Source organism: Aspergillus wentii, assembly GCF_001890725.1.
Source record: "Aspergillus wentii DTO 134E9 unplaced genomic scaffold ASPWEscaffold_5, whole genome shotgun sequence".
Taxonomy (NCBI): Eukaryota; Fungi; Ascomycota; class Eurotiomycetes; order Eurotiales; family Aspergillaceae; genus Aspergillus; species Aspergillus wentii.
In genome coordinates, this window is record NW_024467836.1 from 1,132,795 (window position 1) to 1,157,594 (window position 24,800).

The window sequence follows — 24,800 nt, forward strand, 5'->3', positions numbered from 1 at the left end:
CAGCAAGGGCAGCAGTCTCAAGAAGTACCACCAGCCCCTGCTGGGTTAATTCGGTGGTGTTTACATACAATTGATCAACTTTGGATCAGCACACACACACACATACACACAGAATTCAATAGAACCTGCACATCCTCGACAGTACAGATTTCCAACAGCAGCATTGTTTATCTTTTGCGCATTTTAGTAGTCGGAATGGCCCTCCGGAATGCGGGGCTAATGGCAGCTCTTTTGCACAGCAACGAGCATGGAATAGGTGGATGCGACGCTGTGGCCGATCCGTCCAAGGTCTTTGGCGAATTGGCTCCTTGGATCAACCCTTTCTTTGAGGCTTATTGTACTGAATAATTCTGGGCTGATGGATCGACCACCATTCTACCCCAGCGGAGCATGGACCAGCATTAGTGGACGATCCGGGAAGCCATCCGCGGGCAAGTGCCAATGTCATAGCGCATCAGACTGTTGATATCTCACATTCTGGACCAAATCGAGCTGCCGACGACGACCAGGTTACTGGAATCACAAGGCCCAACCTCCCCGCAGTCTCTTTGCTTCCACTATCTGCAGTCTACCAGTCGTCCGGCTGGTACGGGGTACGGGGCACCTTACGCGACTACGTAGTCGGCACTGAGCACATCGATTGATCAGACGTACTATTGCAGCCCTCAAATCATCTGGCTAACTGCTCTGTACTGCCACTAGGATTGTGGAGATGTGGCGGGAAGATCAAATCTCCTGAAAGGGACTGCTGGGCAACAAAACACTCCGATGATGTTATGACTTGGCCCCTTGAACAGCAGCTGGATCAAAACAATGACTGTTGATATTATTCCGTGCTGGGCTTATTGACATTAATATTTCAAAGTCTGACTTTAAACACCCGCATCATCTCGCTGGCGGATCAGTCCCGGGACCCTCCCTTGCTGCAGTCGAGATGGCCTGTTCGCCTTGCAGCGCCATCCATCCCTATGAAAGGGGACTATGTAAGGTCTGATAGGCCATTGGCGTCTGTGCACTCGGACGATTGTGCTTTGTTTACATGATTCTTGCATCGGCATGCGTCTGGATTTTCCTCCCCGACTAGCCACCATGTTGCCAGCAGCCCGGGTCTGATCCAGGCGTGCTGGGGTATCAGAGTTATTTTTGGGGAGCTATGTATAAACATATCCCTTCACCCTTGTCATTCTTTCGATCGCTGTGTCTTCATTCATTCATTCATTAATTCTTCATTCCAATCGTTCGGCGCCCAACGACCCTTAGTCTGTTGCCATTACTTCCCATGCCCCTCTCACTTCTTTAGACTCATCTTGTATCGATATCGTTTGTGGCCGTTGGAATCATAGCCCATGGCTAACGGATACTCTCACCTTCCCGGCGACCTGGACGTTTTGCAGAGCGACGGGAACAGATCGCAGACGACAATTCTTTTGCCATCGCCATCGCCATTGAAACGAGTATCGACCTACTATCCGAAGAAAGGCCCCGAGGTGCTGGAGGAATCGAACGCAGATCCCTTCTACCTCGAACAATCCTTGACGGATACCGGTCACTGGGACTCTCTCAAACCGGAGACTCGCGATGTCAGATTCAACGAAGACGCTAATCAATATTTCATGCTATCCACCGTGAATCCTGCGAAAGACTACACATTCCCTCCTAGCCCTGTCCGTCGCAATACCTTGCGATCCCGTAATATCAATCGGTCAACCCTCTCTGTGGTAGAGCTCGAGAACGACTTGGGCTTCCAAGAATTTGCAGCACAACGCTGGGAGAGAAAGCCCCATCACTATAGCAAAGGCTCTTTCGGCTCCATCCAGAGCGAGGCCACCCCGGATTTAACCCCGAGTAGCTCGTTTTCATCGAACTACTCAGCCGCCCCATTGCACCCTGATCTCGTCTTGAAAGCGACAGATCAGCTGTCACTACAGGCTCACCAGGCTCATTCCGAGACTGGTAACCAAATCTATCTCACGCCTTGTACCCCTCCTCGGTCTCGATCAGCTGTGTCAACACAGCCATCGACACCAACGCGGAGTAGCAGGTCCAACTTGGAAACCCTGAACGAGTCATCAGACACTCTCGTTATGAGTTCTGGAGACCTTCCTCCAGCTTTATCCCGCCGTGGGAAGCCTCTTCCTACGCTCCCCAATCTTTCTCGCAATGCGAACTCTCTTCCAAATAGGAAAGGACCAATCCAGGCCAACCGCTCTCAGATCGAGCCGTCAATGATCTCACCTCCAAGCCTGATCAATCCAGTAACAATGGAACCACACACATCACATTTCGACCAGGCGTTTTTCATTCCAGCTCATTCGTGTCCTAGTCCTGTGCCTAGCCCTTCGGCGACTTCCCCACCAATCACCAGACAAGGCACGATCCGTTCGTCGAGGGATAGACCATCCACATCGACATCTGATGTGTTCTGTGAACAGTCCGTTTGGGAATCAGACTCCGATTCAGAGTCTGTTGGACCCAAGTCCCTTTCCCGGAAGCCAATCGACACCCTTCGGAAAGTTCGCAGTCGAGTGCATTTGCGCGTTGCCAAGTCGGCACCAAAGCTAAACTCTACTTCACAGGAACAGCCAGACATGGAAGCGTTCCCATCGATTGAGCATCACGGGGGACATCGTTTCCCGGAGCGTCCAGCTACCATGGATCATCCTCCTTACAGCAGAGATGCCCTTCGCCCAGCGGGCCACCAGACCTTGCGGCTTGTCGCCCCCTCTACGACGTCACTTGTTCGACCTCGTTCCAGAAGAGACAGCCAACCTGCGGAATATGACATTGATCGATCTACTGCCGCCGCTATCCAAGCCAAATCACGACGCAAACAGCGCTCAACCTCCCCCGAAGAGGTTAGCATTCAACATGGCGAGAAAGTCTGTATGTGTCACGATGACCGATCGCATAGCACCATTCACGACAGCTTGACTCTAGCACGCCCGCCATTGTTCAAACGGATTTGGGAATCACTGCGGGTTCTGGGTTGTCACAGTGACATGACAACTCCCAAGCCTTCTCGCAAGTCCTTTTAGTCAATTGATTCTGCATCGGAGTTTTACAGTCACAAACCGGTACTGGGCTGTCGGCGTTTGGTTTTTTCATTTACGAGACCGTGTTGGAACGGTTTTCATGGTCGCTACATTGAAACGATTTTTTCTCTCTTTTATGAAATCTGCATACCTCGTCGTTATTCGGATGGTCTCAAGAAATTGGATCATCCTGGAAGTAATGAAGACGATGAAATGACTGCATGTGAGATGGATCTTATATCTCCATGAATCCATATGACCTAATGAACCTGGGGGACACCCTCGGGCTATCTACGCAACAATGTTCAACGACGCACTCGTTATGCGCTGCTACGAACGATCTTTACGCATGAATTTATGAGGCAACGGCTGGAGTTACTGACTTGGTCCCGCTGCTATCACCCCATTCTTTTCGTTTCACTTACCCTCTCCCAGGCAAATCTGTGCCGAAATTTCCTTTGGTTTTTGATATCGACCCTCTTTCCCATCGCACTCGTACTCTGCATTCTCTGACTCATTTCCTTTTTCTGTTACAGTCCATGATGTGTACTGACATCTGTCACTCTTTACAACTAATCCTCGCAATGTCCATGACACCACAGTCTTTCTGTTGTTTTTCCTTTGCAAATTTGTATCGCACTATAAAAAAGAAAAGCCTGAAGATACATATGGCGCAAGCCCACTGGACAGAAACCAATCCGGCAGCAGAAATTAATGTTTACCGCATTGCTGTGTTCAGCATGCAACCTCAACCAACCTCCCATCAAAAACATACAAAAAAGCTGGAAAGGAAAAGCAAATCATCAATTATTCGTTTTTTGGCAGAGCAATCTTGGAGTTCTTCGGGTCAAACAATATGATACCATGGGAATTGTTTTACGTATCATGCATGGTGGCAAATTCTCTTTTTGGCCAAAAGTTCGCCAGTGTTTCATTTGAATAGGTAGATACAATAAAAAGAGTTTCTTCTCGAGTTTCAATATTTCATGTAGATTGATCAATTTGTCTCATCCAACCACACACAGGCACAGTGCACCATCTCTGACATTCTCCGTCTCAAAATCCTTACATCTACACACCACCACCAGACATGACACAAGTACTACGGAAGCCCATAATCCTTCATGCAGATCCTTCAATACTATCCCCACGTTGGTCAGCGACAAAAGTACTCTGCATCAGGACGGTGAAATTGATCTATCATCCCTCGAGGGTCCGATAAGGTTTCGCGGCTTTAGGATGTGGGATTCCGCGTGGGAATTGTTGTAGATGCGGAGGTTTTTTTTTATTTATTATTATTGTTATTCTTCTTGCATGCTGTATTTTTGGGGAGTGATGATCCCTTGCTTATTTTGTCTTTGTGGGGGTACTTTGTGTATATGTGTGTCAATTCATTCTTATGTATGGTGTACAGGTGTAAAATCAAGTTTTTCAATGTACTCCTATCGAGTATGAATATAGTCGTTTGTTTACTTTGTATACTCTGTTTACTGCACAGGAGGGCAACAGAATACGCAAGGCATGAGCTCATATGCAAGTGATTTGAATAACAGAGTACAGTACATGCGCCATCGCATCACAGAGATCGCTGTTTGTCTCTCATGTCTTGCCTTTGCATCTGCATGGACTCGCATAGTACATTTACTTTCTGCTTGATCCCGTTTGGGGATTGGATGCCAGGGTTGGTTACACGTTCATGTGTGGAGAGAATTTCAGTGGTATTTGTCATTTGTTGTTATCCCTTCATTTGGCCGGTTTGTTTGGCTTTGCAGGTTCTATAGCTATAGCATTGTTATCTGGAGTGAGGTCTTGTCGAGAATATAGGCTTTTATGCTCATCAGACAGCGGGCGCGGCGTATCGTCAAAGAGGTAGCTGTAAGCTGTATTGTCTGCTTCTGCTTTGACAGTCCGTGCTGTATGCTTTGCATGAAGAATTGAATCGTGCCTCGGCTTGTACTAGAGTATTCCAAATTCTTCCTTGCAGCCCCGGGACAGGCAGCCCTAACCCGGCGTTGGGAGTTTGGTGCTGCGAGGGACTGGGGAAATCGACGGCTTCCGCCGAGGTGCTCCGGCAGAGGCGCTGTGATTCCAGAACCTCCAATGGCCAAGGGCGACATTCCTCGTATGCAGTGTATCTTGTACCTGCAGGATGTCTTGGGTTCGACGGGACCATCCGGATTGGCAGCAGGAACCCGGTTGGCAGGCAGAATCTACCGGAACAAGGAGATGGAGAAGCAGGGACGGCGAGTTCAGCTCTGCTCGTTGCTCTCATCCTCTCCTTCCTTCTCCTTCTCTTCGAGGGCGTCCATGTTCTGTTCCCAGTGAGCCACCATGACCCTATCCTCCCATTGTGAAACCACCGGACCACCTTTTCGAGCGAGCTGATCCTCAGCACTTTCCTCCTCTCCTTCATTGTCCCTGGGTTCTTGCGGCTCCATCATGTTCCCCAATGTCCCACCCATCCCCGCAAAGACAGCCTGCACATCCAGCTCCTTCACAGCGCTTCTGTACAACTTCAAAATCTGCTCCCTTTTCACCCGTCGTGCCTCGATAGCCTCTTCGGACTCCTTGCCCCCAGCAGCCCCACGCTGGGGTTGCTTTTTCACCACCGCGGCCGAGGCCCGACTCTCATATCCGCGCAACACCCCTTCCATTATCCCCAGGACAGTCCCGGCTCTCATACCCAATTGTGCTCCGACTGGAAACCCCGCATCAAATCCATTTTGAACATGTTCTCCTTTTGATGCAGAGATTCCATCACGGTATCCGGCTGTGACATGTTGACGGCGCATGGAGGGGAGATCGGACGGCTCTTGGCCCTTCATGGCCTCTGGCTGCGTCTCTTGGACAATTCTTGCTGATTCATGGGGTGGTGAAGAGCCAAAGATGTCGTCGAGGGTATTGTCGACTGCTGCTGGCTCTTGCATCGTCACTGGGTCGGTTTGTGTCGAGCTCATCGTCGTGGTGGGGTAGCGGGGTAAATTTGCAGTCGTGGTAAAGGGAGACTCTCGATATATTAAGACGGTAAATGCTGTATAATCATGCAGAAACCTGAGATATTCTGCGATGTATTTAGACCGATCGAAGAGAAATTCTGACGTGGTGGTCGAATTGATGTGGAGGAAGAAAAAAAGTTCGGAGACGGCGGGGAAGAATTGGCAGTGGAGCGAAGATCACAGCGTCGTTGAAAGCTGCATCGGTGGAATTCCGATTCGTTCCATGATGCTACTCATCGAGGGATCGACTGGCAATCTGCAGCGTCTTTCTGCTCTATCCTGAGCACTTTATAATGCATGGTGCATAATTCCTGCCTCGGAGCCGGGGTAGTCTGACCCTTTTCTTTTTTCGGCCCCCAGTTGGGTTCTTTATCTCCACGTCACGCCATCAACGTCAGCTTTAAAATGGACCTGTCGCGCTGTTTACAGGTCGTCTTTGACGAATATCCTGATCTATAGTCCTCACTGGATCATCAGTCAACCAGTCATGGCTTCACGATCCAGGTCACGTCTTCTCTTCGCTCTCGCCCTCCCGCCTGTGGCTGTCGGATACGGCATCCACAGAGGTCTAACCACTCTGGAGACAAAATACCCTTCTCTATCTCCCGAATCTACGACTAGCCAGGCTTTGAGCATTCCTCGACATCTAGGGCAGCAGCACTGCCCACATATCCACGTCCATGCGGCTCGTGTGCCGGTGTCAGCACTCCGGCCATACGCCGACCCAGCACGAAAGGACACAAGCAAGTTGACCAGTCAAGATCTACAATTTGCATGGGCCCGAGCACTCATCGGAAGTCCTCTCCTGCGTAATGAAGCGCGCATTGCTGGTCTTTTTACCAATGGGCGTATCTCTCTAGGAGATATGGGTCATACTGCAGGGGGATTTTCTCTGAAGACGGAAGATGGATCCCCACGTCAGCTGCTGAATGGCGTCATCGTGGTTCAAAGACCACCCGGAGAAGAAGGTCTTCTTGGTGCTTGGATTGTACCCGATGGACCGCGGGAGCTTTTCGAAAAGATTTCACGTTGGGGATATTCCTCCCGGTTGATGTCGGGTGGTCGACATGAGACCAGCGTATCCGAGCCATTCGAAGGCGAAGGAGAAGATAAGGCGAATGGACCTTTTGTTGAAGTTCGATTAGCCTCAGCGCATGATTACGAAATTTTCCCCGAGGAGGGGAATTTGCAAAAGATGATTCCGGCTTGGTTGGACAGACTGCATCGTGGCTATGCCCGGTGGATACTTCATAAAGCTGTTTGCGAGGTACAGCAAAATGCATCGGAGAGAGGATCATGAGAAGTCTGATTGTTTAGATATCCGGTCTATCCATATGAAATTTCTACTGATGCTATGGTGTACTTCGGCATTGATTATCTTGGGAGCAATGGAACCCATTTGTGGTTTCAAAAAATTGCCTGTTTCTTCTTTCATTCGTGCAAGTTCTAACTGCAGTACTTCCAGAATTCCTGGTTATCTATATGTTAAAAGAACTTCTTTCTCTCATATCTATTTACTTTGTTTGCCATCTTCATTGGCTTCTTATGTTATTCATCTGTTCATTCATCTAACCTTTCGCATTTCAATTCATTTACTTCTGAATGTTGGCTTATTCACCATTCTGGGAAATTTAAGAGCCGTCTCTTACCTGGTGAACATCCATTTTTTCTACATACCACTTGCTCATTATACCTTGGATGGTTATATAACCTATAAACTCCTATGGACACAGCCTGATACACTCATCGGATCTTCAAGCAAGCTAATATAAACTCGGGAAATGTCCGTTAATCTTCCTGCCGCAGATGGGCAGATGGGATGATACAACAAGGCATCATCCAGGTGACGAAGCAATAGTCAACATCACTTTGATCATATGCTTACAGAAGACGGCCAGTATATGAGCCTGGTGGGCGTCTCTACAAACCAAAAAGGTCGGTTCAAAATCTTACAATCTGCCCCGAATTTTATGTCCCATAGCTTACTCTCAATATCAGTCATGCTTTCATCTATACCAACTGCCAACAGAAACATTGGCTTTTCCCAAAGCTTACCGATAATTGGAGAATGTCTTCGCATTTATACAAATACGCTTCTTCCTTTGAATGAGCATTGTTGAGCCAATCCATGAGAATCGGCCTTCAATAATTCGAAAATTATCGCTCGCCCAGAATCTCGTTGAAAAGTCATTGGATGCGAATCGAGTCCTCTACATGAAGTCTTATACTTGCCAGCAAATTTCACAGGAGATTTTCCACCCCAGAATACTCGTTCTGACATTCCCATCAACTTATCATTGCTGGCTGATGGTAGCAACAAAACGCCGGGTTTGCTTCACGCTCGTCACAGAGTCGACACTGCTAAATCAAAAGAGGACAAATCCGGGATGACAGGTGGAATGTTATGCCACCGCGCCCAAACGCATTTTAACATCGAAACCATCACTCACAGAAGACGAATGGAAGTAGCTTGACGACGAACTGGCCTGATGACTTGCGTTGTCGCTTCGGGTTCTATACCGCATTCCACAAGACGATAATCGTCATACGGCACCACAGTATCATATCAATTAACAGAAATGCATTTTATAGAAAATTTGAAATGGCGGAGTTCCACCAAACTGAGCTGAATAACTGGCTTCGTGCTGTCGAAGAGTGCCGAAAAGGTAGGCCACATCAAAGAAGTAATATAATTACTCCATATTGCAGTTACTGACTGAGAAACAGTCCACTTTACAGTGTTCAAGCCGATCCCAACAAGTCGGGGACAAAGACAACTCTATCGATTCCGACTTTCAAAAGACTTACGATGTTGACGAACTGGAAAAAGAACTAAGGAACTGGGGGGCCTCAGGATCAAAATAACCCTGACTTATTCCACTTCCAAACAGACGCAAAAAGATAGCATATCCAGCATATCCAGCTTCAAGATGCCCAGGACAAAAGCCAAGATTCCAGGAAACGAAGACGAATGGATCGATGCGGCCAATCGGACGGGACTTGAGGCGAGAAAGGTTCATGATCAGGGACTAATCCTCGAACCGTCTTTGGGAATGTGGAAATTATCACGGCAACTCCTTTGCAGATTTATGGAGAGGAAGCAAGGGTGACCGAATTTCGACTTCACCAGGGATTTTTTGTCCAGGTCAGGGTTCAAGATGAGGTGAACTTCTACCTCTTTGTATATGATGATGGCGAAGCTGTCACTGCCATATAGGTCATCCCGATACGCACAGTGTGTCGCTCAGCATCACTGGGAGGTGACTTGGGACCTTCAAGTCTCTACCTTTCCCATACTCACTCTGGGCTTATTATTTCAACATTGTTCATAAAAAGGCTTAGACCACACTATACAACAGCATGTTTACAACCTTCAAATCCAACTTATAAACTCCACCCTCAACACCCATTATAAAATCAACACTCACTTCCCCCAACTACAACCTTCCACCCCTTCCACCCAGTAAACGGATAACAAACCTCCCAACCCCCCCTCACAACTTCCACTGGCTCACCCCCACAATCCCCCTCCTCATACACACAGAGATCATACGTCGTCACTGGGCTCTTCCACGAGATACTCCCCACCGTAGTCGTATTATACAAACTCGAGTCCAGCGCTGAGCAGTTCCTCCCGTGGAGTCCGGAACGGTGGAAGACGGAAATGTCGATGTTGGATACGTTGGGGTTGCAGTTTGATGGTCTTGGTGTGAGGAGGCGGAGGTCCCACTGTTATATTGATTGTGTTAGCATTGGGTGTTCCATATTTGGTGTTGGGGAGGGTATGTACGTTTCGTGGTTTGAGGATTTCTCGTTCGAATTGGGAAGTTGCGGAGGCTGTGAGGGCGAGGAATGGGATGGCGAGGAGGGTGAAATGCATTTTGACGGTATTGACGTCTGTGGTGGGTGATTATGTGCTGGGGATTCTCCAAAGTGAGGAGTAGAATTATAAAGAAGAAAATGTCTTTGACGGTGGGAAATTCAGATCTGGACTGGCGTGTCTCGGCGATTCAGGAACATCGCGAACCAAAGCAGAGCATCAACTTTTAGCTAGAATTGCTGTGCGCGTAGTCGGTCGAAGTGATTGGTTCAGCATCTGCAGTAGTACAAGTCGAAATGCAACATCATACGGAAGTTTTGATGGGTCAAAAGGTCAATTGATCTAGACTTGAATAGTCTCAAATTTACTCCATTGGAGAAGGAAGACATCTAATATTTAACTTTATTAATACATCTCAACATGAAAAGCGTTCAAAATAAGCTACGCAAAGTCTAGTCTAGTCATCCAGCCGTTTATGATCGGTTTCCAGACGCCAATCTCCATGCCCGCAATGGAAGGTCCTGAAGCTTATAGGCTGCAGGTTTGATGAAGAGCAAGAATGTGACGGTTCCAATGAGAACACACAAGATGTTGGTGGTGTAGTAACCGTCCTTTAGAACATTGCACGTACCACCACCGTTGTGGCAGCGGTTCTTCTCCGGCTCGAGAGCACAGGAGAATGCCTCGGTCACCAATGCACCCTTCAGAGAGTCGGCAGCAGGTGGAACCGTGGGAGGAATACAGGTGGCCTCGGTGAACAGATCGACGAGTTTCATGATGAAGAATCGAGGGAATGTACCTCCCAGATTGGACACACTGGAGAATGTTAGCAAATGAAGCGCAAAAGAATGAGAGTGTAGACTTACGTTGCCAACATGGTCATATAAGTCCCGCCAATGACCGGATCAGCAATGCGCGCATGGAAGGCCGACACCGCGACAAACATAACCGTGTTCATGAACGTCGAGATAACATGTTCTCCAATGACGGTCAAAAGATACCAGAAAGGAACCTCAGTGCTGGCAGGGTAGATCATCACAGTGGCCTGGGCCAGTACTGCGGCAATCAGTCGTCCTATAAAAGCCCAGCACCACAGACGCATAGGAGTGTATTCCGTTGACCATTTTCCGGCATAGTAGCCCAGGCAAATCTCAAAGGGAAAGTCGATAAGAACCACCAAAGCCATATTGTCCTGTCCGAAGCCCTTGTCCAGTAGCTTCAAGCTTGTAACACCATCATTGGCCTGGAATCCGATCTTGGCAATGAGATGGACAATAATGATCGTCTGAATGTTCTTCAGCTTCAAAATATTCCACATGCTCTTATAGACATCCATAATACTGTCCCGCTCCTTTGTCTTGTCTTCTTTCTTCAGGAAAGCAAGACCCGCCGTCACGCAGAGATACGCCCAGCCCCAGAATGTCAGATATGTGCCCAGAGAAAGCAAACCACCCTCTGCAGGTACAGCCCGGAACCAACGGTTGGCAAAGTCCTTGGAGTTGAACGCCAGAAAGACGGTATAAGACAGGAAATGTCCAGCTGTCAGTCCCACGGTCTGGGCCGTCGAAGCGTAGGAAATATTCGGAGGAGACATCAGCGAAATCGCCCATCCGTCCACAGCAATATCCTGCGTGGCGCAGAAGAAGACCAGCATGAACCACCAGTAGGTGAAGTTCCACACGCCGGCTCCGCCATTTGCACCCGCCTGCTCCATCATAGGCTCAATGCGTCTGCCAAGGTAGATCATCGCCAGTCCAGAGACCACCTGCACGGGTGTAATCCAACTCTTCCGCCTGCCAAATCTCGGGCTCCATACTGCATCGACAATAGGACTCCACAGCAGCTTGAGCGAATAGGGATAGGATGCGAGTGAGAAAACGCCGATTTGGCCGTAGGAGAGGTAAGGCTTAAGCAGGAACGGCACGGACCCTGTAGCCAGCCCCATGGGGACTCCTTGCAGAAAGTACAGCAAGCATAGCAGCAGGAAGTTCCTCCGATCAGCTGCAGGTAGATTATGGAAACTTGTGTTGGTAAGAGCGGGTGTTTGCGGTGTCGTCAAAGGGGGTTCTTCGTCCAAGGTAAAGTCCGAGCGGGACATTAACCGGGCGGCCTGGTCAGAGGACTCGGAAGATGATGTATCTCTCTTGCGCATTTCAATATTGGAATTCATCTCGCCGTTAGCATAGCCGTTCAGACCGGTCGCAATTGTCAAGTTCGGCTTAGAGCCTCGTTTGGTGACGGTACGGCCCTTGCGCTTCATCGGTGTGCGTCCAGTTCCACAGTAGTATGAGTCGCCGAGCAATCGAGTGGCTTCGACGGTGTTTTCTTATTGAATTGGATTTGAGGTTGGTAGAAAAAACCGTTGTAGTCGTGCGGGGGGTGGTTGATCAGTGCTATTTCCGCATGCTAGCTAAAGTTCCACCTGGTTATAATTAGACCGGAATTAGGGATTGGGAGGATGTGACAGAGGAAACGTACATGGAGAGGGAGAAAAAAAAAAATCAAGGTCAGAGGAAAGGGAATTCATCCAGATGGTGGAGGATGGCGAACGGGATGCTTGGTGGAGGGATTGAGGCAAGCTGGCCTCTAGTCAGGAAGAAGATCCTCACTGCCAGAAGGGGGCGAGTTTGGGAACCAATAATACAGGCGACTACGGACTCCTGATTACAAAGTGCGTATGTGGCATCTCGAGATTAATAATGATTTATGCGCAGGATGGAATATGATGGATCGATGTTCTCTGGCTTGAGGAATCAATTCACGAAGAGAGGAAATAAGGATCATCCTGCAATCCTGTATGCTTGTTGATCCCAGAATCATGCTGCTTCTCCACGTTTTTTCAGGGTCTGACCATACCCCATACTAATGTATATCCAAAAAGCTATTAATATTGACATGCATCGAAGGAATTGATGGCACAATTATCGATATTTATGAGTAATGTTCTTGGATAGTGTCTGGCTCATGTTTTAAATCATTTAAATCATGTCTGGAGGATATTTACACCCCTGAGATAACATACCAAGAGCACTCAAAAAACACGAAAGACTTCTATAATATCAGCAGAAAACCTAAATCCAATATATTGATTTTAGCAATTATTCCTACCATAATAAGTGTAATAACATCAATGCTTTTTATAGTCGAAATAGAAAAAGAAAAGAAAAGAAGCAACATGTCACGTGCCTCAAATGTGTATTGTACTGTAATCTGTAATCCATCACGCCTGATATCATCACCACTACAACAACAGCAACAAAGAAGCAGAACAACTTACCCCTGCTCTAATCATCATGGAACCTACAGAGCCCTACCTGGAGGAAGAGCTGGACTCTGATATATCCTCAATTCGCGCAGAGAGTAAGCCTATCTCCACACCAACCTTTGACCTCATCTAAACAAGCCCCCAGTCCGAAACCTGCAAAAACGACGACGATTCCTCTCCTCCAGCCTCCTCTCCTCCGACTACATCCAAAAGCGACTGAAATCTACACCCACTACCGCATCCCTAAGCGATAATATCTCCCCCCTCGTCCAAGCCGCCGGAAACCACGCCGAATCGAACCACCACCGCGTCGCTTTCTCCGCGACAACCTTCCCCTTCAAAGATCCCAACCCGAATTCCGACTCTCCAAATTTACTCGGCGTGCGTATCGATGTATGCGCCAGAAATGGCCGATTCACGAACCCGTACTATGTTCTTTTGAAACGGATCCCGGGCGATGGGGAGAAGCGGTTGCGCGTTCATCGGCATACCATTCCGGCGTTTATCTCGATGGAGAAGCTTGAGAGGAGATATCTACCTTCTCCTCCGGTTAGTGAGGATGATGTGGTAGAGGCGGAGCTGAAACCGTGGAAGGCGAAGAAGCAGGACCTGCGCGCTTTGGTTCGGGAATTAAGGCGGGAACTCGTCGCGTGGCATCTGAGAAGGGGTGCGATGGATTTGCTCAGGGAGAAGTTGGGTGCGGGGCGAGATGATGCGTCAGATGGGAATACATCGTCAGAAGACCAGGGGCAATTGCCGATAAACTCTATGGGGATAGTATCGTTGTCTCCGACGACTCTGGAGACAAGATACGTCCGTTTGGAATGGGAAGACGGGCGCGTCGGAAGGTTCAAAATTTCCAGCACTGGCAAAGTGGAACGAGCTGTCGTTATTGGTGATCAGGGTCGGGTTAAGGTGTTGGAAGATGCCATGACTGGCGGGGATGGGAAGGCAGAAACCGTCCTCGACAGGTTGATAAAATATCAGAATACCTCGCAGACGCATGTGCGGTCATGATTTTAGACAAGACTGAGCAATATTTTGCTAATGAAAGACCATCAATTCGCTTCTAGATGACGAGATATGAGACTAAATACATCTATTGAAAAGAATGAACACCAAAATACCCAAAAGGCTATGCACAAGAAATCAAAAGGCCGCCAGATGCGTATATACAATGGCTGATTCAAGAACAGAACAAAAACGCATCAGCGCGTAATTAAGGTAAAATATATATCAAAAGATGGCAATGATAATGAGGGTCGCAGGGTGGGTGTGCCATGCAAATTATGTGAACCAGAATGAGGCGCAATAAGAGAAAAGGGTATCACTTGGACATCAAATCATAAGTTGGGGCACCGTCCCACCTCTCACGGTCTCTTCTGGTGCATTTGTTCCTCATCGCCTGCGTGTTCCGAGACGCAAATCGCCGAGTCCCTCGTCTCGTAGATGTGACCATCTGTAAACGACAATGGTGGAAGAGGCCCGTACGGCTGGCCATATTGCATTTCAAGCTTCTTCCGGAGAATCGCCTCTTCCAAATTCCATCGATGTCTCATCTTGGTCTTCTTCGCGTCCATGTTGTGCAATACCGACTGCTCTTCTTTCCGGTGGTGTCGCTGCAAGTCGGTAAACTCCATGGTGTGCTTGTTTATAAGGTCATCGAGCTCTCGTTCCATCCGTGCAATAGCCTCCTGCAATCTCAACTCTTGTCGATCGCGGAGGACTTTGATTTTTGCTTCGTGAAGCTGGTCCATCGAGTCGTGATCGCGGTATTGCTGCGCCAGCTGCGCCTTGTTCTGACTGGTAAATCTTCGAGCTGGCGGCGAAGTTGCATCGGAACCCGAATCATCGGGTTGGGGTGTTGGTGGCGGACTCGAGTTTCTAAAGTATCCTTCCATGTATTTAATTCGTGTGCGGGAGTTGACCTTGACTCGTTCAAAGTCGCGTTGCTGGTCGATTTCTAAGGCGAGCTGTCGTTCTTCCATGCGGGACGCATCGACGATGTTCTGATCTGGTTAGCGGGGGCATGTCTTGGATATGAATGGATTTATAGCCTACCCGTTCGCGCTTCTCTTCCTGCAATCGCTTGTTCTCTGACAGCTTTTCGGACATGGCAGTCTGTTGGTTGGACCTTAACCGATCTAGCAACGTATCTTGAAATGCAAGAAACCGGTTCTTCTCCAGCCTATGCGATTCACGCATCCGAATCAACTCCTGGTTCTCCAAGCTTCTCTGCAAAGTATCATGGTCGAAAACCGGGATCTCGAGCTTAAGATATTGATCATCGTCTCTCGGGGTAGGTGTATCAGGCGCATCATTAGCCTTTGATTCCACATAGACCTTATCCACACCACCCTCGCTCTTTGTGACAGTTACTTGCGCAGCGGGCGGGAGAAGAACCGCAGATGGTGTTCTCTTTCTTCGAAAAGGTAGTTTGCCAATTGCGCTTTTCAAGCTTGATCTCCGTTTTTCTCTTTTCTCCGTAGACCCGACGCTCAACAACGAAGTCCGGTGACTGGCTTTCCTTTCTTTGAGATTATCGTTTCCATGAGCGAACTTTCCCTCGCTAGAACTAAAGGACGTCGGTCGGGTGGACAGCGAGGCAATCGATCGGGTGCTCCGGGGTTTAACTCGATCGGAAATATTAAGTTCAGAAAGAGAGGATGCGACTTGATCCAACGGCAATGTTTCTGGAGAATGTGACACTTCGCACACGGAGTTCCGGTCGGTCGAAGAGCCGGAGGAAAGGACGGGGGAGGAGAGATCGACCATCCCGGAGGCAATCGATGCGGCTAGCGATGCAGCAACCTCAACCTCGGAAACATTAAGGCCCAACTCGCGAGCCTCATCGACTAACTTTTGCCCCAAAGAGGTTTCTACATCCTCAGAGGGCAGCAGAAGGACCTCATTGCGGTATTGGTTGTCATCAACACCGATGTGTTTTGACGGATCCATGATGCAATTGATACCAGGTTAATCTCCTAGCGCACACAAAAAAGGAGGGGTAGTCCGTTTCAGGGGTGCGCGTCAAGAAGCTGAACGACTCGTCCACAGTACCAGAAGCACAGTGGACGAGATGGAGGCGCTCAAAGGCAGCATCCGACTCTATTGAGGATGCACTGGGATAAGGAGAGGAGGGAGAGAAAGGGGACGAGAGCACCGTTGCAGGGGGGGTAAAGGGAAAGCAGGGCAGCTCTACTAACGGCCTAAAAAGGCTAAAAAGCCATGATTACTTTTATTTATTGCGGCCGAGAAGCAGAGCACTGGAGCAGCAGGACAAGAAGACTCATTTGCGGTGACCCACGGACCCGCCTGACCGAATCATCGCAGACAATCATGGCGAATGAGACCAATGTGATTCTGTTCACTCTGACTGGGACGGTGTATGTAACGCATTACACGACGGAGTACTTGCGGAGAACAGGCCAGAGAACAACAAATTGCCCCTGTCCCCTGACCTCCTGACCGTTCCGTTGTCCCGATCAGGCATCTAGGGCTTAGGGCTGGGGTGACCGGCTCGCCCCGGGTGACAAAGCCATGGTTATTGCTCTGGGGTCTGGTGGTTGCAGCCGCTGCTTCACCATGGCCCTGGATCAGGCACCGTGGCGTCAGCTGAATGAAGGCAATCTATGATAAATGAATTTCTCTAGCAAGAGTCTATCTCATTTCTTTTAAAAAAGCAGTCTATCGCATACACATCACAGATATCGTCACATGGCGTTCATATATACAAGACAACAACAAGCGCAATTCTCGCCTTGCGCAGATGACCAGTTACTGACGCAGTAGCATCGCAACTGCCATTGCATAGGCCTTTTCTTTCGCATCACCCTGGACGGTGCCTGCCTTGGCCCCTTTATCCCAGGCATGGTCACAGCCCTGCATGCGTTGGCAAACCACCTGTCGTCCAGGTAGCTTTCCCACCCTAGCCGCTATGTCTTCAGCCTCATACGCAAGATTGTCACCAGCTCCAGTCACAATCATAAGGCGGTCAGGAAATCTCTCCGCCTGGGCAAAAATGGGTGAGATGCGAGGGTCCCTGGCGTCGAATGAGGAAGGGACATAACAGTTGTCGAACAAACGCGCCACCGTGACGGGAAGGGGCTTTCCTCGGGTGTCCGGTGCTACCTTGGATTGTGGTCCTGAGTATAGATCGGTCACTGGGTAGAATGCGAGAACGGAGCGGAAGGTCTCGCGAGGGAATAATGTTGATGAAGCGGCCAGCGCCAGGTTCCCTCCGGCACTGAACCCCGAGATGGCGACTTGGGATAGGTCGAACTTGTCCGATTGTTCGAGAACCCAGTTAACGACATCTTCGACATCATTGAGTGCTGCCGGGAATGGATGTTCTGGTGCTAAGCGATACTGGACATCCAGCACGGTGTATCTGGTTTCTTGGCTCACTTGGCGACAGAATTCATCGTCACTGCCATGCAAGGGGATCAGGAATCCACTTCCGTGGAAGTTGATCAGAACTGGAGAGAGCTTTTGCTCAGAGGCCGATCTATAGATATGCGCCTTGATCGTTCTCCCAGCATCTCTGGATTTGATTTGATAGACGTCATCGGGCTTGGCAGAGATGCGTCTTCCACGAGTGACAATTGTTCTGGTCAGGAACGCAAAGAATTTGTAATAAATATAGGTGAAGAACATGGTGGAGTGTAAAACAGCAATAATACACAGTATTAGAGTGTCCACTTTAGGGGAAGAGAATGATGATGGCTCGGAACAGGCGGCGGAGGAGATTTTCAGCAGTACTTATTTAGCACATTTTGGTGATAACGAGATTCCGAGACTTGGACAAGTTCTGAAGCACGGCAATTCAAAGGATGATAAGAATCCGAAATGCCCAATTGTGCCGAGGAAGATGCGCTCACCATCATGATCTTTTCTCACCAAGTGAGTGGCTTGGAGGCTTAGATCACATCCTGAGAGGCCTTAGCTACAGATCGTCCACGCGTACGCGTGGTAAATAAGGTACATCCTTGGCTCTGTAGTGGAGAGTCTCCAGTGTGCCGGTTTCAACCTCAAACACACTCGTTCTCGAAAAACTGAAAGAATTCCGTCATTTTCATGCTACCCCTGGTACGCAGCCTGTGATTCGGACAATTTTCCAAAGAATAACAAGTCATTTTCATGCAATTCGACGATCTTGTCGGGATAAAAACGCAAATCGCAAGCTAGGAGCAGTCGGAGTAGTCACGGGCCGGCCACGGCAAAACTGACTGGGATTCACCGATAGATGTCTGATTTTTGAGAATATAACAAACATTTGGCTCTGATTGATCTAAAGTCCTGGTGCTGTTTCAGGTGTACATGAGATATCACGATGCCATCCTGGCTGGAAAAGTCGCTGCTGTCACGTGATGATATGTGGTGATTGTCGTGGCAATATGCCGACAATTCGCCGATACAGTTCTTATCAGTAAATACCACGCCATGCCCCATATCGGAACGCACCTTCTGGGGTCATGGGATGGCGAGATTCCGTCACCTTCAGCTTCATCTCCAAGTGCACACCGCCATAACAAACCAGCTCGCCATCACCATCAATTCTGGCTACAGGTGATCTGCTTAGCCTTTCAGTATCTTTAGTACCCTACCTTGCTTGAATCTGCCATCTAAATTCGACTGTATTAGAGCTTCCCTAGTTTCCAGGAGCTCTACCTACCTAGCTATATCACACTAACTGACAGTTGCCACCACTCTCTACACTGATCGTACTAGTACAGCAGAGAGTACAATAGCATAATGGCTGTGCAAAATGCATCTGGGGATACTAAATTCACAGTCTTCATTCGTCTGCCATTCCCTAGAGGCGATTTTGTGGATCCTCCACCTGCAAGTGCCTACGGTACCAATGTTGCAAAAGAATACGCACTAACTTCTCCAGGTTGAGTGGGACGCAGCAAAAGATCAAACCCTCTGGGATATCCTCTCACGTCCTTCCAAGGGAGATGACATAGATTGTACTACTGTTCTGTTAATGTCTCTAGACCGTATGCTGACTGCCTCATAGGGAAAGCACTGTAAAGATGCCCATCAGTCCGAGAACACGCTTTCAGACTCCTAACTCCTTATATACAGGGCCGATAAATTTGATGTGACTCTTCAGTTTCTACTTCAGCAGGCAGCATGGCTTTATGACCGGCAGTTATCCCAGGTCCGCGCCCAGATGCGCAAAGTGCCAATTCCATCAAATTCGCCGTCTCTTATCCCGGGCTCAGCATCAGGAAGCACGGCTCTAGGAGGACAACCAATGAAACCAACTACGAGTACAGGTACCATATCACTGCTTCTCGGAATGGAAAGAGCATAAACTCATCTCTATAGGATCCCGTGCACCAACCCGACTCCCCTCTCACCAGAAAGACACATTACCACAACGAAGTAAGTAATTGTCCTGGTTGCTTTTTTGTGCTTTGCGCTGTAGAATTTGTGATGGATCGACAGTGCTCTGACAACCTACAGCCGTTGGTCCGCGGCGCGCAAGCTCGAATAGTACGATAAACCAGGTAAAGGCTCGAGGAGAATCAACACGAAACGATACCCCAACCGCAGAAATAAAAGAACCGAGGTGGGAAGGCTTCGCTCAACGGTCCTCGGCAACCCATCACGCGCCTGCCCCAGCTGCTCCTATTCGCAGGTCGCCTACACTGGAAGAGGATGATATGTCCTCAAGCTCGTCCGGGTCTGAATCTGATGAAGAGGAGGATGGCCGGCGGGGTCACAAATTCAGGCATTTTGGAATGTACTCTATTCAAAAAGCCGGCCCCAGAGACGACGAGGATGACGATGAAGAGGATTCGCCTGCATTTCTTCCCTTTTCCCACGGAACCGAACATCAAGCGCGCGAGAGCTCTGGACAAGATCTTCATGAAACCCTTCGTTTGAACGAGCAGGCAGGGTCACAACGAAGGCGCATGGTAGAACGTAACCCTCCCCCCAGAACTCCGGTTACAGAATCATCGACGAGCTCGACCAGCTCTGGAGTTCCAGTCAGTCTACCACCATCGGAGAATCGTCGTCGTGTCCATAATTTCCCATCAACTCTGAGTCCTCGACGAGGCCCTCGCCTCAGTCCACGGAGGTCCGTCATATCTGGCAGAGAAACTAGTGATGGTACTCCTAGCATGGGCAGTAGCTATAGTGATCTGGACGGTAAGACCACATTCATATAATCGGCCAAAGACTGTACTGACAATGATATGCCCATATAGATACCAGTGTTACCCAATCCGCACTTGAGGAGGCCCTTCTAAGTAACATGCAGCATGGAGGAATGGCGAGTCGGATGAGCACTATTAGCCAGGCTCTACGAAGTCGCGTTTTACCATAATAACAAACATCCGACACCTTATCTTGAGCCAATCTGTACACTTAATCCGAATAAATAGGATGAATTGATTCAATCATGAAGGGGTCACGTGCCACGAACCGAGGCTGTCAAACTTACTGCCTGTATGGCGCTAGTACCAATACAGCTTGGCCGACGTCAGACCCCGCCAAATCCGAAAGCGGTGAAGACCGAAGCCCCTCGGCATCTCAACGGAATGAGGGAGAACTGGACAGATGGGCCATGCTGGATGCCGGCCTGTCGATTCGATACTCTGGAATGTCTATAGCGGCTATACGGACCGACAAGCAGTATCTGTTGGGACGTGGTTGGATCCGATCTGTGGATTGATCCTGCTCTTCTAAGCACTCACCGTTCAACATTCCACTAGGTACTTGCTACGACTAAGCAATTGAGGGGTATCCCACGATCAACTTCAACTAACCGTTAGACAAAGCTTCCAAAAACTGACAGCATCCTCGATCATTTTTATCATCCGGAGGATATTCCATTACTCTTAATATTCGTTGCTCTAGCTTTTATAGCATCTGATACTCTTTATTGCTTGAGACACAACGCCCTCCTTAGTCTGCTCTGTGGTCTAGTGGAATTTATTGTCCCCAGCAAGTTTTGAAGAAGGGCATCAAGAGACTGCCTGCACTGCATTAAGTCAATAAAAGGCAACTATAGTAGGACAGTAGCGATTCCGTTTCTCGGCTCTTCGTTATGGCGTCTGCACCAACCCAGGACATGTCTCACGCAGAGGCAGAGTCGATCTATTTCAACGACTTCCCTCCACCCAAGGCTCTTCCCAAACATGAAGCGCTCGCCAGAGCCTTCGTCGACTTCCACGTCGAGGAGAAAAGACGCCTCGTCCTTGTCACCTCCGGAGGTACAACAGTCCCCCTCGAGAATCAAACGGTGCGTTTCATCGATAACTTCTCCGCTGGAACGAGAGGAGCAACATCTGCGGAATACTTTCTTCAGGAAGGATATGCCGTGATTTTCCTGCATCGACAGTTTAGTCTGCTCCCATACTCTCGCCACTACAGTCACTCAACCAATTGTTTCTTGGATTTCATGGACGAAGCTGCTCCATCTGCCAACTCGAACTCCGTCAACCCAGACCATGGTCCTATCATGGTGCGCGACGAATACCAAGACCAAATGCGAGATGTGCTGCGCAAATACCGCTACGCGAAACAAAACAACCGACTCCTACTGATTCCTTTTACCACCGTGGCTGAATATCTCTTCGAGCTGCGGTCACTGGCGAAAATCATGAGACCTTTGGAATCGAATGCATTGTTCTATCTTGCTGCAGCCGTCAGCGACTTTTTCATCCCGCGTGACCGGATGTCGGAGCATAAAATCCAATCCTCTGAAATACCGGCTTCTTTCAGCAAAGAACGCACCATTACTGAGTCTGATATCTACACAGGGGAGAACGAATCTCAGCCTCAGAACCACAGCAAGAAGCTAGTGATTGACCTTGACCCGGTTCCCAAATTCCTCCATAGCCTGGTGGATGGCTGGGCACCTCAGGGAAGCATGGTTGTTTCGTTCAAGCTGGAGACCGATCCCAATCTGCTAGTCTACAAGGCGCGAACTGCATTGGAACGATACTCGCACCACTTGGTCATTGGAAACCTTCTCACCACACGGAAGTGGGAAGTGGTCTTCGTCACACCTGATGCCCCCTACGAGAAGTGGATTCGTGTGCCAAAGTCCAAGCGCAGCAAGAGTATCTCCGGGGCGGAAGAACAGGTTGGGCTGGCAGAGGCTAAATCGGCGGCGGAGTCCGGGCGCAGGGCAAATGATGATGGACGAGATGTGACACAAGAATACGACGATAGAAGTCGCGATGGAGTCGAGATTGAGCGTTTGATCATCCCCGAGCTGATCCAGTTGCACTCGAAGATGATTACAGACGGAGGCAAATAATAGAGTGCGGTGTATGTGTATAAAATAAAAAAATTCCTAGAGTTTTTGGCTCATTATTATAATCAAGCGTTTCTATGATCTCTTGCGGTTTAATAATTAACACTACTGTCTTCGAATGCAAGCGGCATAGATAGAGATGCCACCTCGAGTATACACCGATCATCGCCGCTTCTGGACGGCCATTGCAACGGTCGACACACGTTCAAATCGAGATTTGAAGCATGCTGGATTCCATTCAATTGCAAGACTAGTTGGCGACTAGATGCTTTTATTGCATATCGAGCCATGATCAGCCCTGTCATATGCATGCATTCCAGATGCAGCCAGAGAGCCCCATGTAGAACAAACCCATCCCAATCCATCCCCAGGGGTTCATTTCGTTTCGTTTCGCATTCAGTGGCACCAAAAAACTCGTGCCCATCGCCCCCATGAGAACACGCGTCATTGATGCTTTTTACCAGCCTGGAGTGGACCGACGATCTCCTCATTCCTGCTGCGTCGCCTTAAAACATGCCGATCCCCAGTTGGCTTTTTCCCGCCCGTGCCTTCGTCTTGTCTTCTCTTTCTCTCCACCTCCCCTTTCAATCTCCCCCCTTCTCTCTCTCCAACTTCCCGGGAAAGGTGTTCTTTTTTTTTCTCTTCTCTTCTCTGCAGTTGAGAAATCAAAGGCATCAGATAACCAAACCTCGCAGAATTCCATCTTCCCGGGGGAAGAAAATGGTCGACTTCCCTCCACGATCCTCAGTCGCTGTTTCGCCCCGTTCTGTCCCACTCCGCCGCCTGACAGCTACACAGACAGCTGCCAGTCTCGCAATCGCAATCGCAATCGCACCCTGAGTAACATTGCCTCGAGGATGATTACTCCGCGTCGCTACCGTCGTCGCATCACCCTCATCTCGGCCGCGCTGGGCCTCTTCGTCCTATACCATTTCTTCTCGTTCGGGTCGGACTCTCAGCCCTCCGTGCTTGAGGATGCGAACCACCGCTCTATCTGCCCGCCTCTGCCAGGCATCGAGGATGTCCTGGTCGTCATGAAGACAGGCGTCACAGAAGCGCTGGATAAGGTGCCTGTGCACTTCCAGACAACCCTCCGCTGTATCCCCAACTACGTCATCTTCTCCGACTACGAGGAGGTCGTGGGCGGGGTGCGCATTTACGATGCTCTGCGCAACATGGACAGCCAGGTGAAGCGCAACATCCCCGACTTCAACATCTACAATCGCATACAAGAGCTGGGTCGGGACGGTCTCAAGACCGACGACTTCGCCGACGAGGCAAATACAAATCTCGGGAAACCCAACAATCCAGGCTGGAAACTGGATAAGTGGAAGTTTCTCCCCATGGTCCAGGAAACCCTGCGATACAAGGACGATGCCAAGTGGTACGTCTTTATCGAGGCGGATACGTATGTCTCTTGGACCAATCTGCTCGAATGGCTCGCGCTCTTCAACCCCGAGGAACCACACTACATTGGAACTGAGACGCAGATTGCAGACGTCGTCTTCGCTCATGGCGGGTCGGGATTCATCGTCTCCCAACCGGCCTTGGAGAAAGCGTCACACGAATACGCTACCAGGACCATCGAATTGAACGACTACACCAATGGTCACTGGGCTGGCGATTGTGTGCTGGGCAAGGTCCTACATGACGCTGGTGTGCCCTTGTACTTTTCCTGGCCAATGCTCCAAAACACGAACCTGGGCGAGCTGGACGAGTTCACAGTCGACTTCTACCGCCGTCCCTGGTGCTTCCCAGCCGTCGCATTCCACCATCTCTCCTCAATGGATATACAGGATCTGTGGGAGTTTGAACAGCACAGATGGCAAGAGGTTAGTACTATTCCCAACCACAATCCCTTATACCCAATTAAATACTAACACGGCCCTAGTACAACAAAACCATCCTCCTCCATGGCGAAATTTTCGAAGAACGTATCTACCCCGAACTCTCGCCGAGACGCCCCAACTGGGATAATCTCTCCGGCGATGAACAACCCTCCATAACCACTCTCGAAGATTGTCAAAAATTCTGCAACCGGTCCGCCGACTGTGCGCAGTTCACCTTTAAATATGATCAATGCTTCACTTCCAAAACCCCCAAGCTTGGAAAGAAGAGCCCCGGCATGACCTCCGGCTGGAGTATGGCAACGGTCGAGAACATGATGGATAAAGCACCATCGTGCATTGGGCCGGACTTTGGACGATAAACCTTTGATGAGAAAAGTAGCGAAGCGATTTTTGTATCATTATATAAACATATATCTTTTTTTGGCATAGAAAGGTCCCGGTTGACTGGTTGGCGTTCATCTGGCATCTATTGCATAGTACGAATTCAGGAAATAACAATTTTTGCATTCTTTCTGGTTGAATTTAACCTCGAGCCCTTAATTTTCAAAAAAGCGCAC

At 49.1% G+C, this 24,800-nt stretch overlaps 11 protein-coding genes across 11 annotated transcripts; 6 read left to right on the forward strand and 5 right to left on the reverse strand.

The window, feature by feature from the left end:
- The first annotated feature begins 1,218 nt into the window (after window positions 1–1,218).
- Window positions 1,219–3,303, forward strand: ASPWEDRAFT_559530 (uncharacterized protein). The gene has a single exon (XM_040838259.1). The coding sequence runs from the start codon at window positions 1,347–1,349 to the stop codon at window positions 3,033–3,035; it is 1,689 nt and encodes a 562-aa protein (XP_040687771.1). The 5' UTR covers window positions 1,219–1,346; the 3' UTR covers window positions 3,036–3,303.
- Window positions 3,304–5,281: 1,978 nt separating this feature from the next.
- On the reverse strand, window positions 5,282–5,989 carry ASPWEDRAFT_173527 (Yae1 family protein; the record flags this gene model as incomplete). The annotated part of the gene is made up of 1 exon (XM_040831087.1): window positions 5,282–5,989. One exon carries the CDS (start codon window positions 5,987–5,989, stop codon window positions 5,282–5,284), a length of 708 nt encoding a protein of 235 aa, XP_040687772.1.
- A 526-nt stretch (window positions 5,990–6,515) lies between these two features.
- ASPWEDRAFT_173528 (uncharacterized protein) lies at window positions 6,516–7,328 on the forward strand (the record flags this gene model as incomplete). Its single annotated transcript, XM_040831088.1, has 1 exon — window positions 6,516–7,328. The coding sequence occupies one exon, from the start codon at window positions 6,516–6,518 to the stop codon at window positions 7,326–7,328; it is 813 nt and encodes a 270-aa protein (XP_040687773.1).
- Window positions 7,329–9,445: 2,117 nt separating this feature from the next.
- Window positions 9,446–9,908, reverse strand: ASPWEDRAFT_173529 (uncharacterized protein; the record flags this gene model as incomplete). The annotated part of the gene is made up of 2 exons (XM_040831089.1): window positions 9,446–9,757; window positions 9,819–9,908. 2 exons carry the CDS (start codon window positions 9,906–9,908, stop codon window positions 9,446–9,448), a joined length of 402 nt encoding a protein of 133 aa, XP_040687774.1.
- A 264-nt stretch (window positions 9,909–10,172) lies between these two features.
- ASPWEDRAFT_559785 (SD08430p) lies at window positions 10,173–12,338 on the reverse strand. Its single transcript, XM_040838260.1, has 3 exons — window positions 12,327–12,338; window positions 10,715–12,270; window positions 10,173–10,664 (listed from the first exon to the last, which is right to left on the reverse strand). The coding sequence occupies exons 2-3, from the start codon at window positions 12,106–12,108 to the stop codon at window positions 10,322–10,324; spliced, it is 1,737 nt and encodes a 578-aa protein (XP_040687775.1). The 5' UTR covers window positions 12,109–12,270; window positions 12,327–12,338; the 3' UTR covers window positions 10,173–10,321.
- Window positions 12,339–13,141: 803 nt separating this feature from the next.
- ASPWEDRAFT_173531 (uncharacterized protein) lies at window positions 13,142–14,130 on the forward strand (the record flags this gene model as incomplete). The annotated part of the gene is made up of 2 exons (XM_040831090.1): window positions 13,142–13,208; window positions 13,259–14,130. 2 exons carry the CDS (start codon window positions 13,142–13,144, stop codon window positions 14,128–14,130), a joined length of 939 nt encoding a protein of 312 aa, XP_040687776.1.
- Window positions 14,131–14,483: 353 nt separating this feature from the next.
- On the reverse strand, window positions 14,484–16,071 carry ASPWEDRAFT_52406 (uncharacterized protein; the record flags this gene model as incomplete). Its single annotated transcript, XM_040837745.1, has 2 exons — window positions 14,484–15,122; window positions 15,175–16,071. The coding sequence occupies 2 exons, from the start codon at window positions 16,069–16,071 to the stop codon at window positions 14,484–14,486; spliced, it is 1,536 nt and encodes a 511-aa protein (XP_040687777.1).
- Window positions 16,072–16,890: 819 nt separating this feature from the next.
- Window positions 16,891–17,769, reverse strand: ASPWEDRAFT_114168 (putative esterase/lipase; the record flags this gene model as incomplete). Its single annotated transcript, XM_040828470.1, has 1 exon — window positions 16,891–17,769. One exon carries the CDS (start codon window positions 17,767–17,769, stop codon window positions 16,891–16,893), a length of 879 nt encoding a protein of 292 aa, XP_040687778.1.
- A 954-nt stretch (window positions 17,770–18,723) lies between these two features.
- On the forward strand, window positions 18,724–20,954 carry ASPWEDRAFT_42020 (multidomain presynaptic cytomatrix related protein). The gene is made up of 8 exons (XM_040835696.1): window positions 18,724–18,957; window positions 19,010–19,085; window positions 19,136–19,145; window positions 19,204–19,397; window positions 19,450–19,506; window positions 19,588–20,277; window positions 20,337–20,843; window positions 20,910–20,954. The coding sequence occupies exons 1-7, from the start codon at window positions 18,868–18,870 to the stop codon at window positions 20,453–20,455; spliced, it is 1,236 nt and encodes a 411-aa protein (XP_040687779.1). The 5' UTR covers window positions 18,724–18,867; the 3' UTR covers window positions 20,456–20,843; window positions 20,910–20,954.
- Window positions 20,955–21,178: 224 nt separating this feature from the next.
- ASPWEDRAFT_173534 (phosphopantothenate--cysteine ligase CAB2) lies at window positions 21,179–22,396 on the forward strand (the record flags this gene model as incomplete). The annotated part of the gene is made up of 1 exon (XM_040831091.1): window positions 21,179–22,396. One exon carries the CDS (start codon window positions 21,179–21,181, stop codon window positions 22,394–22,396), a length of 1,218 nt encoding a protein of 405 aa, XP_040687780.1.
- An 854-nt stretch (window positions 22,397–23,250) lies between these two features.
- ASPWEDRAFT_52409 (glycosyltransferase family 31 protein) lies at window positions 23,251–24,602 on the forward strand (the record flags this gene model as incomplete). The annotated part of the gene is made up of 2 exons (XM_040837746.1): window positions 23,251–24,225; window positions 24,285–24,602. The coding sequence occupies 2 exons, from the start codon at window positions 23,251–23,253 to the stop codon at window positions 24,600–24,602; spliced, it is 1,293 nt and encodes a 430-aa protein (XP_040687781.1).
- Window positions 24,603–24,800: the final 198 nt, after the last annotated feature.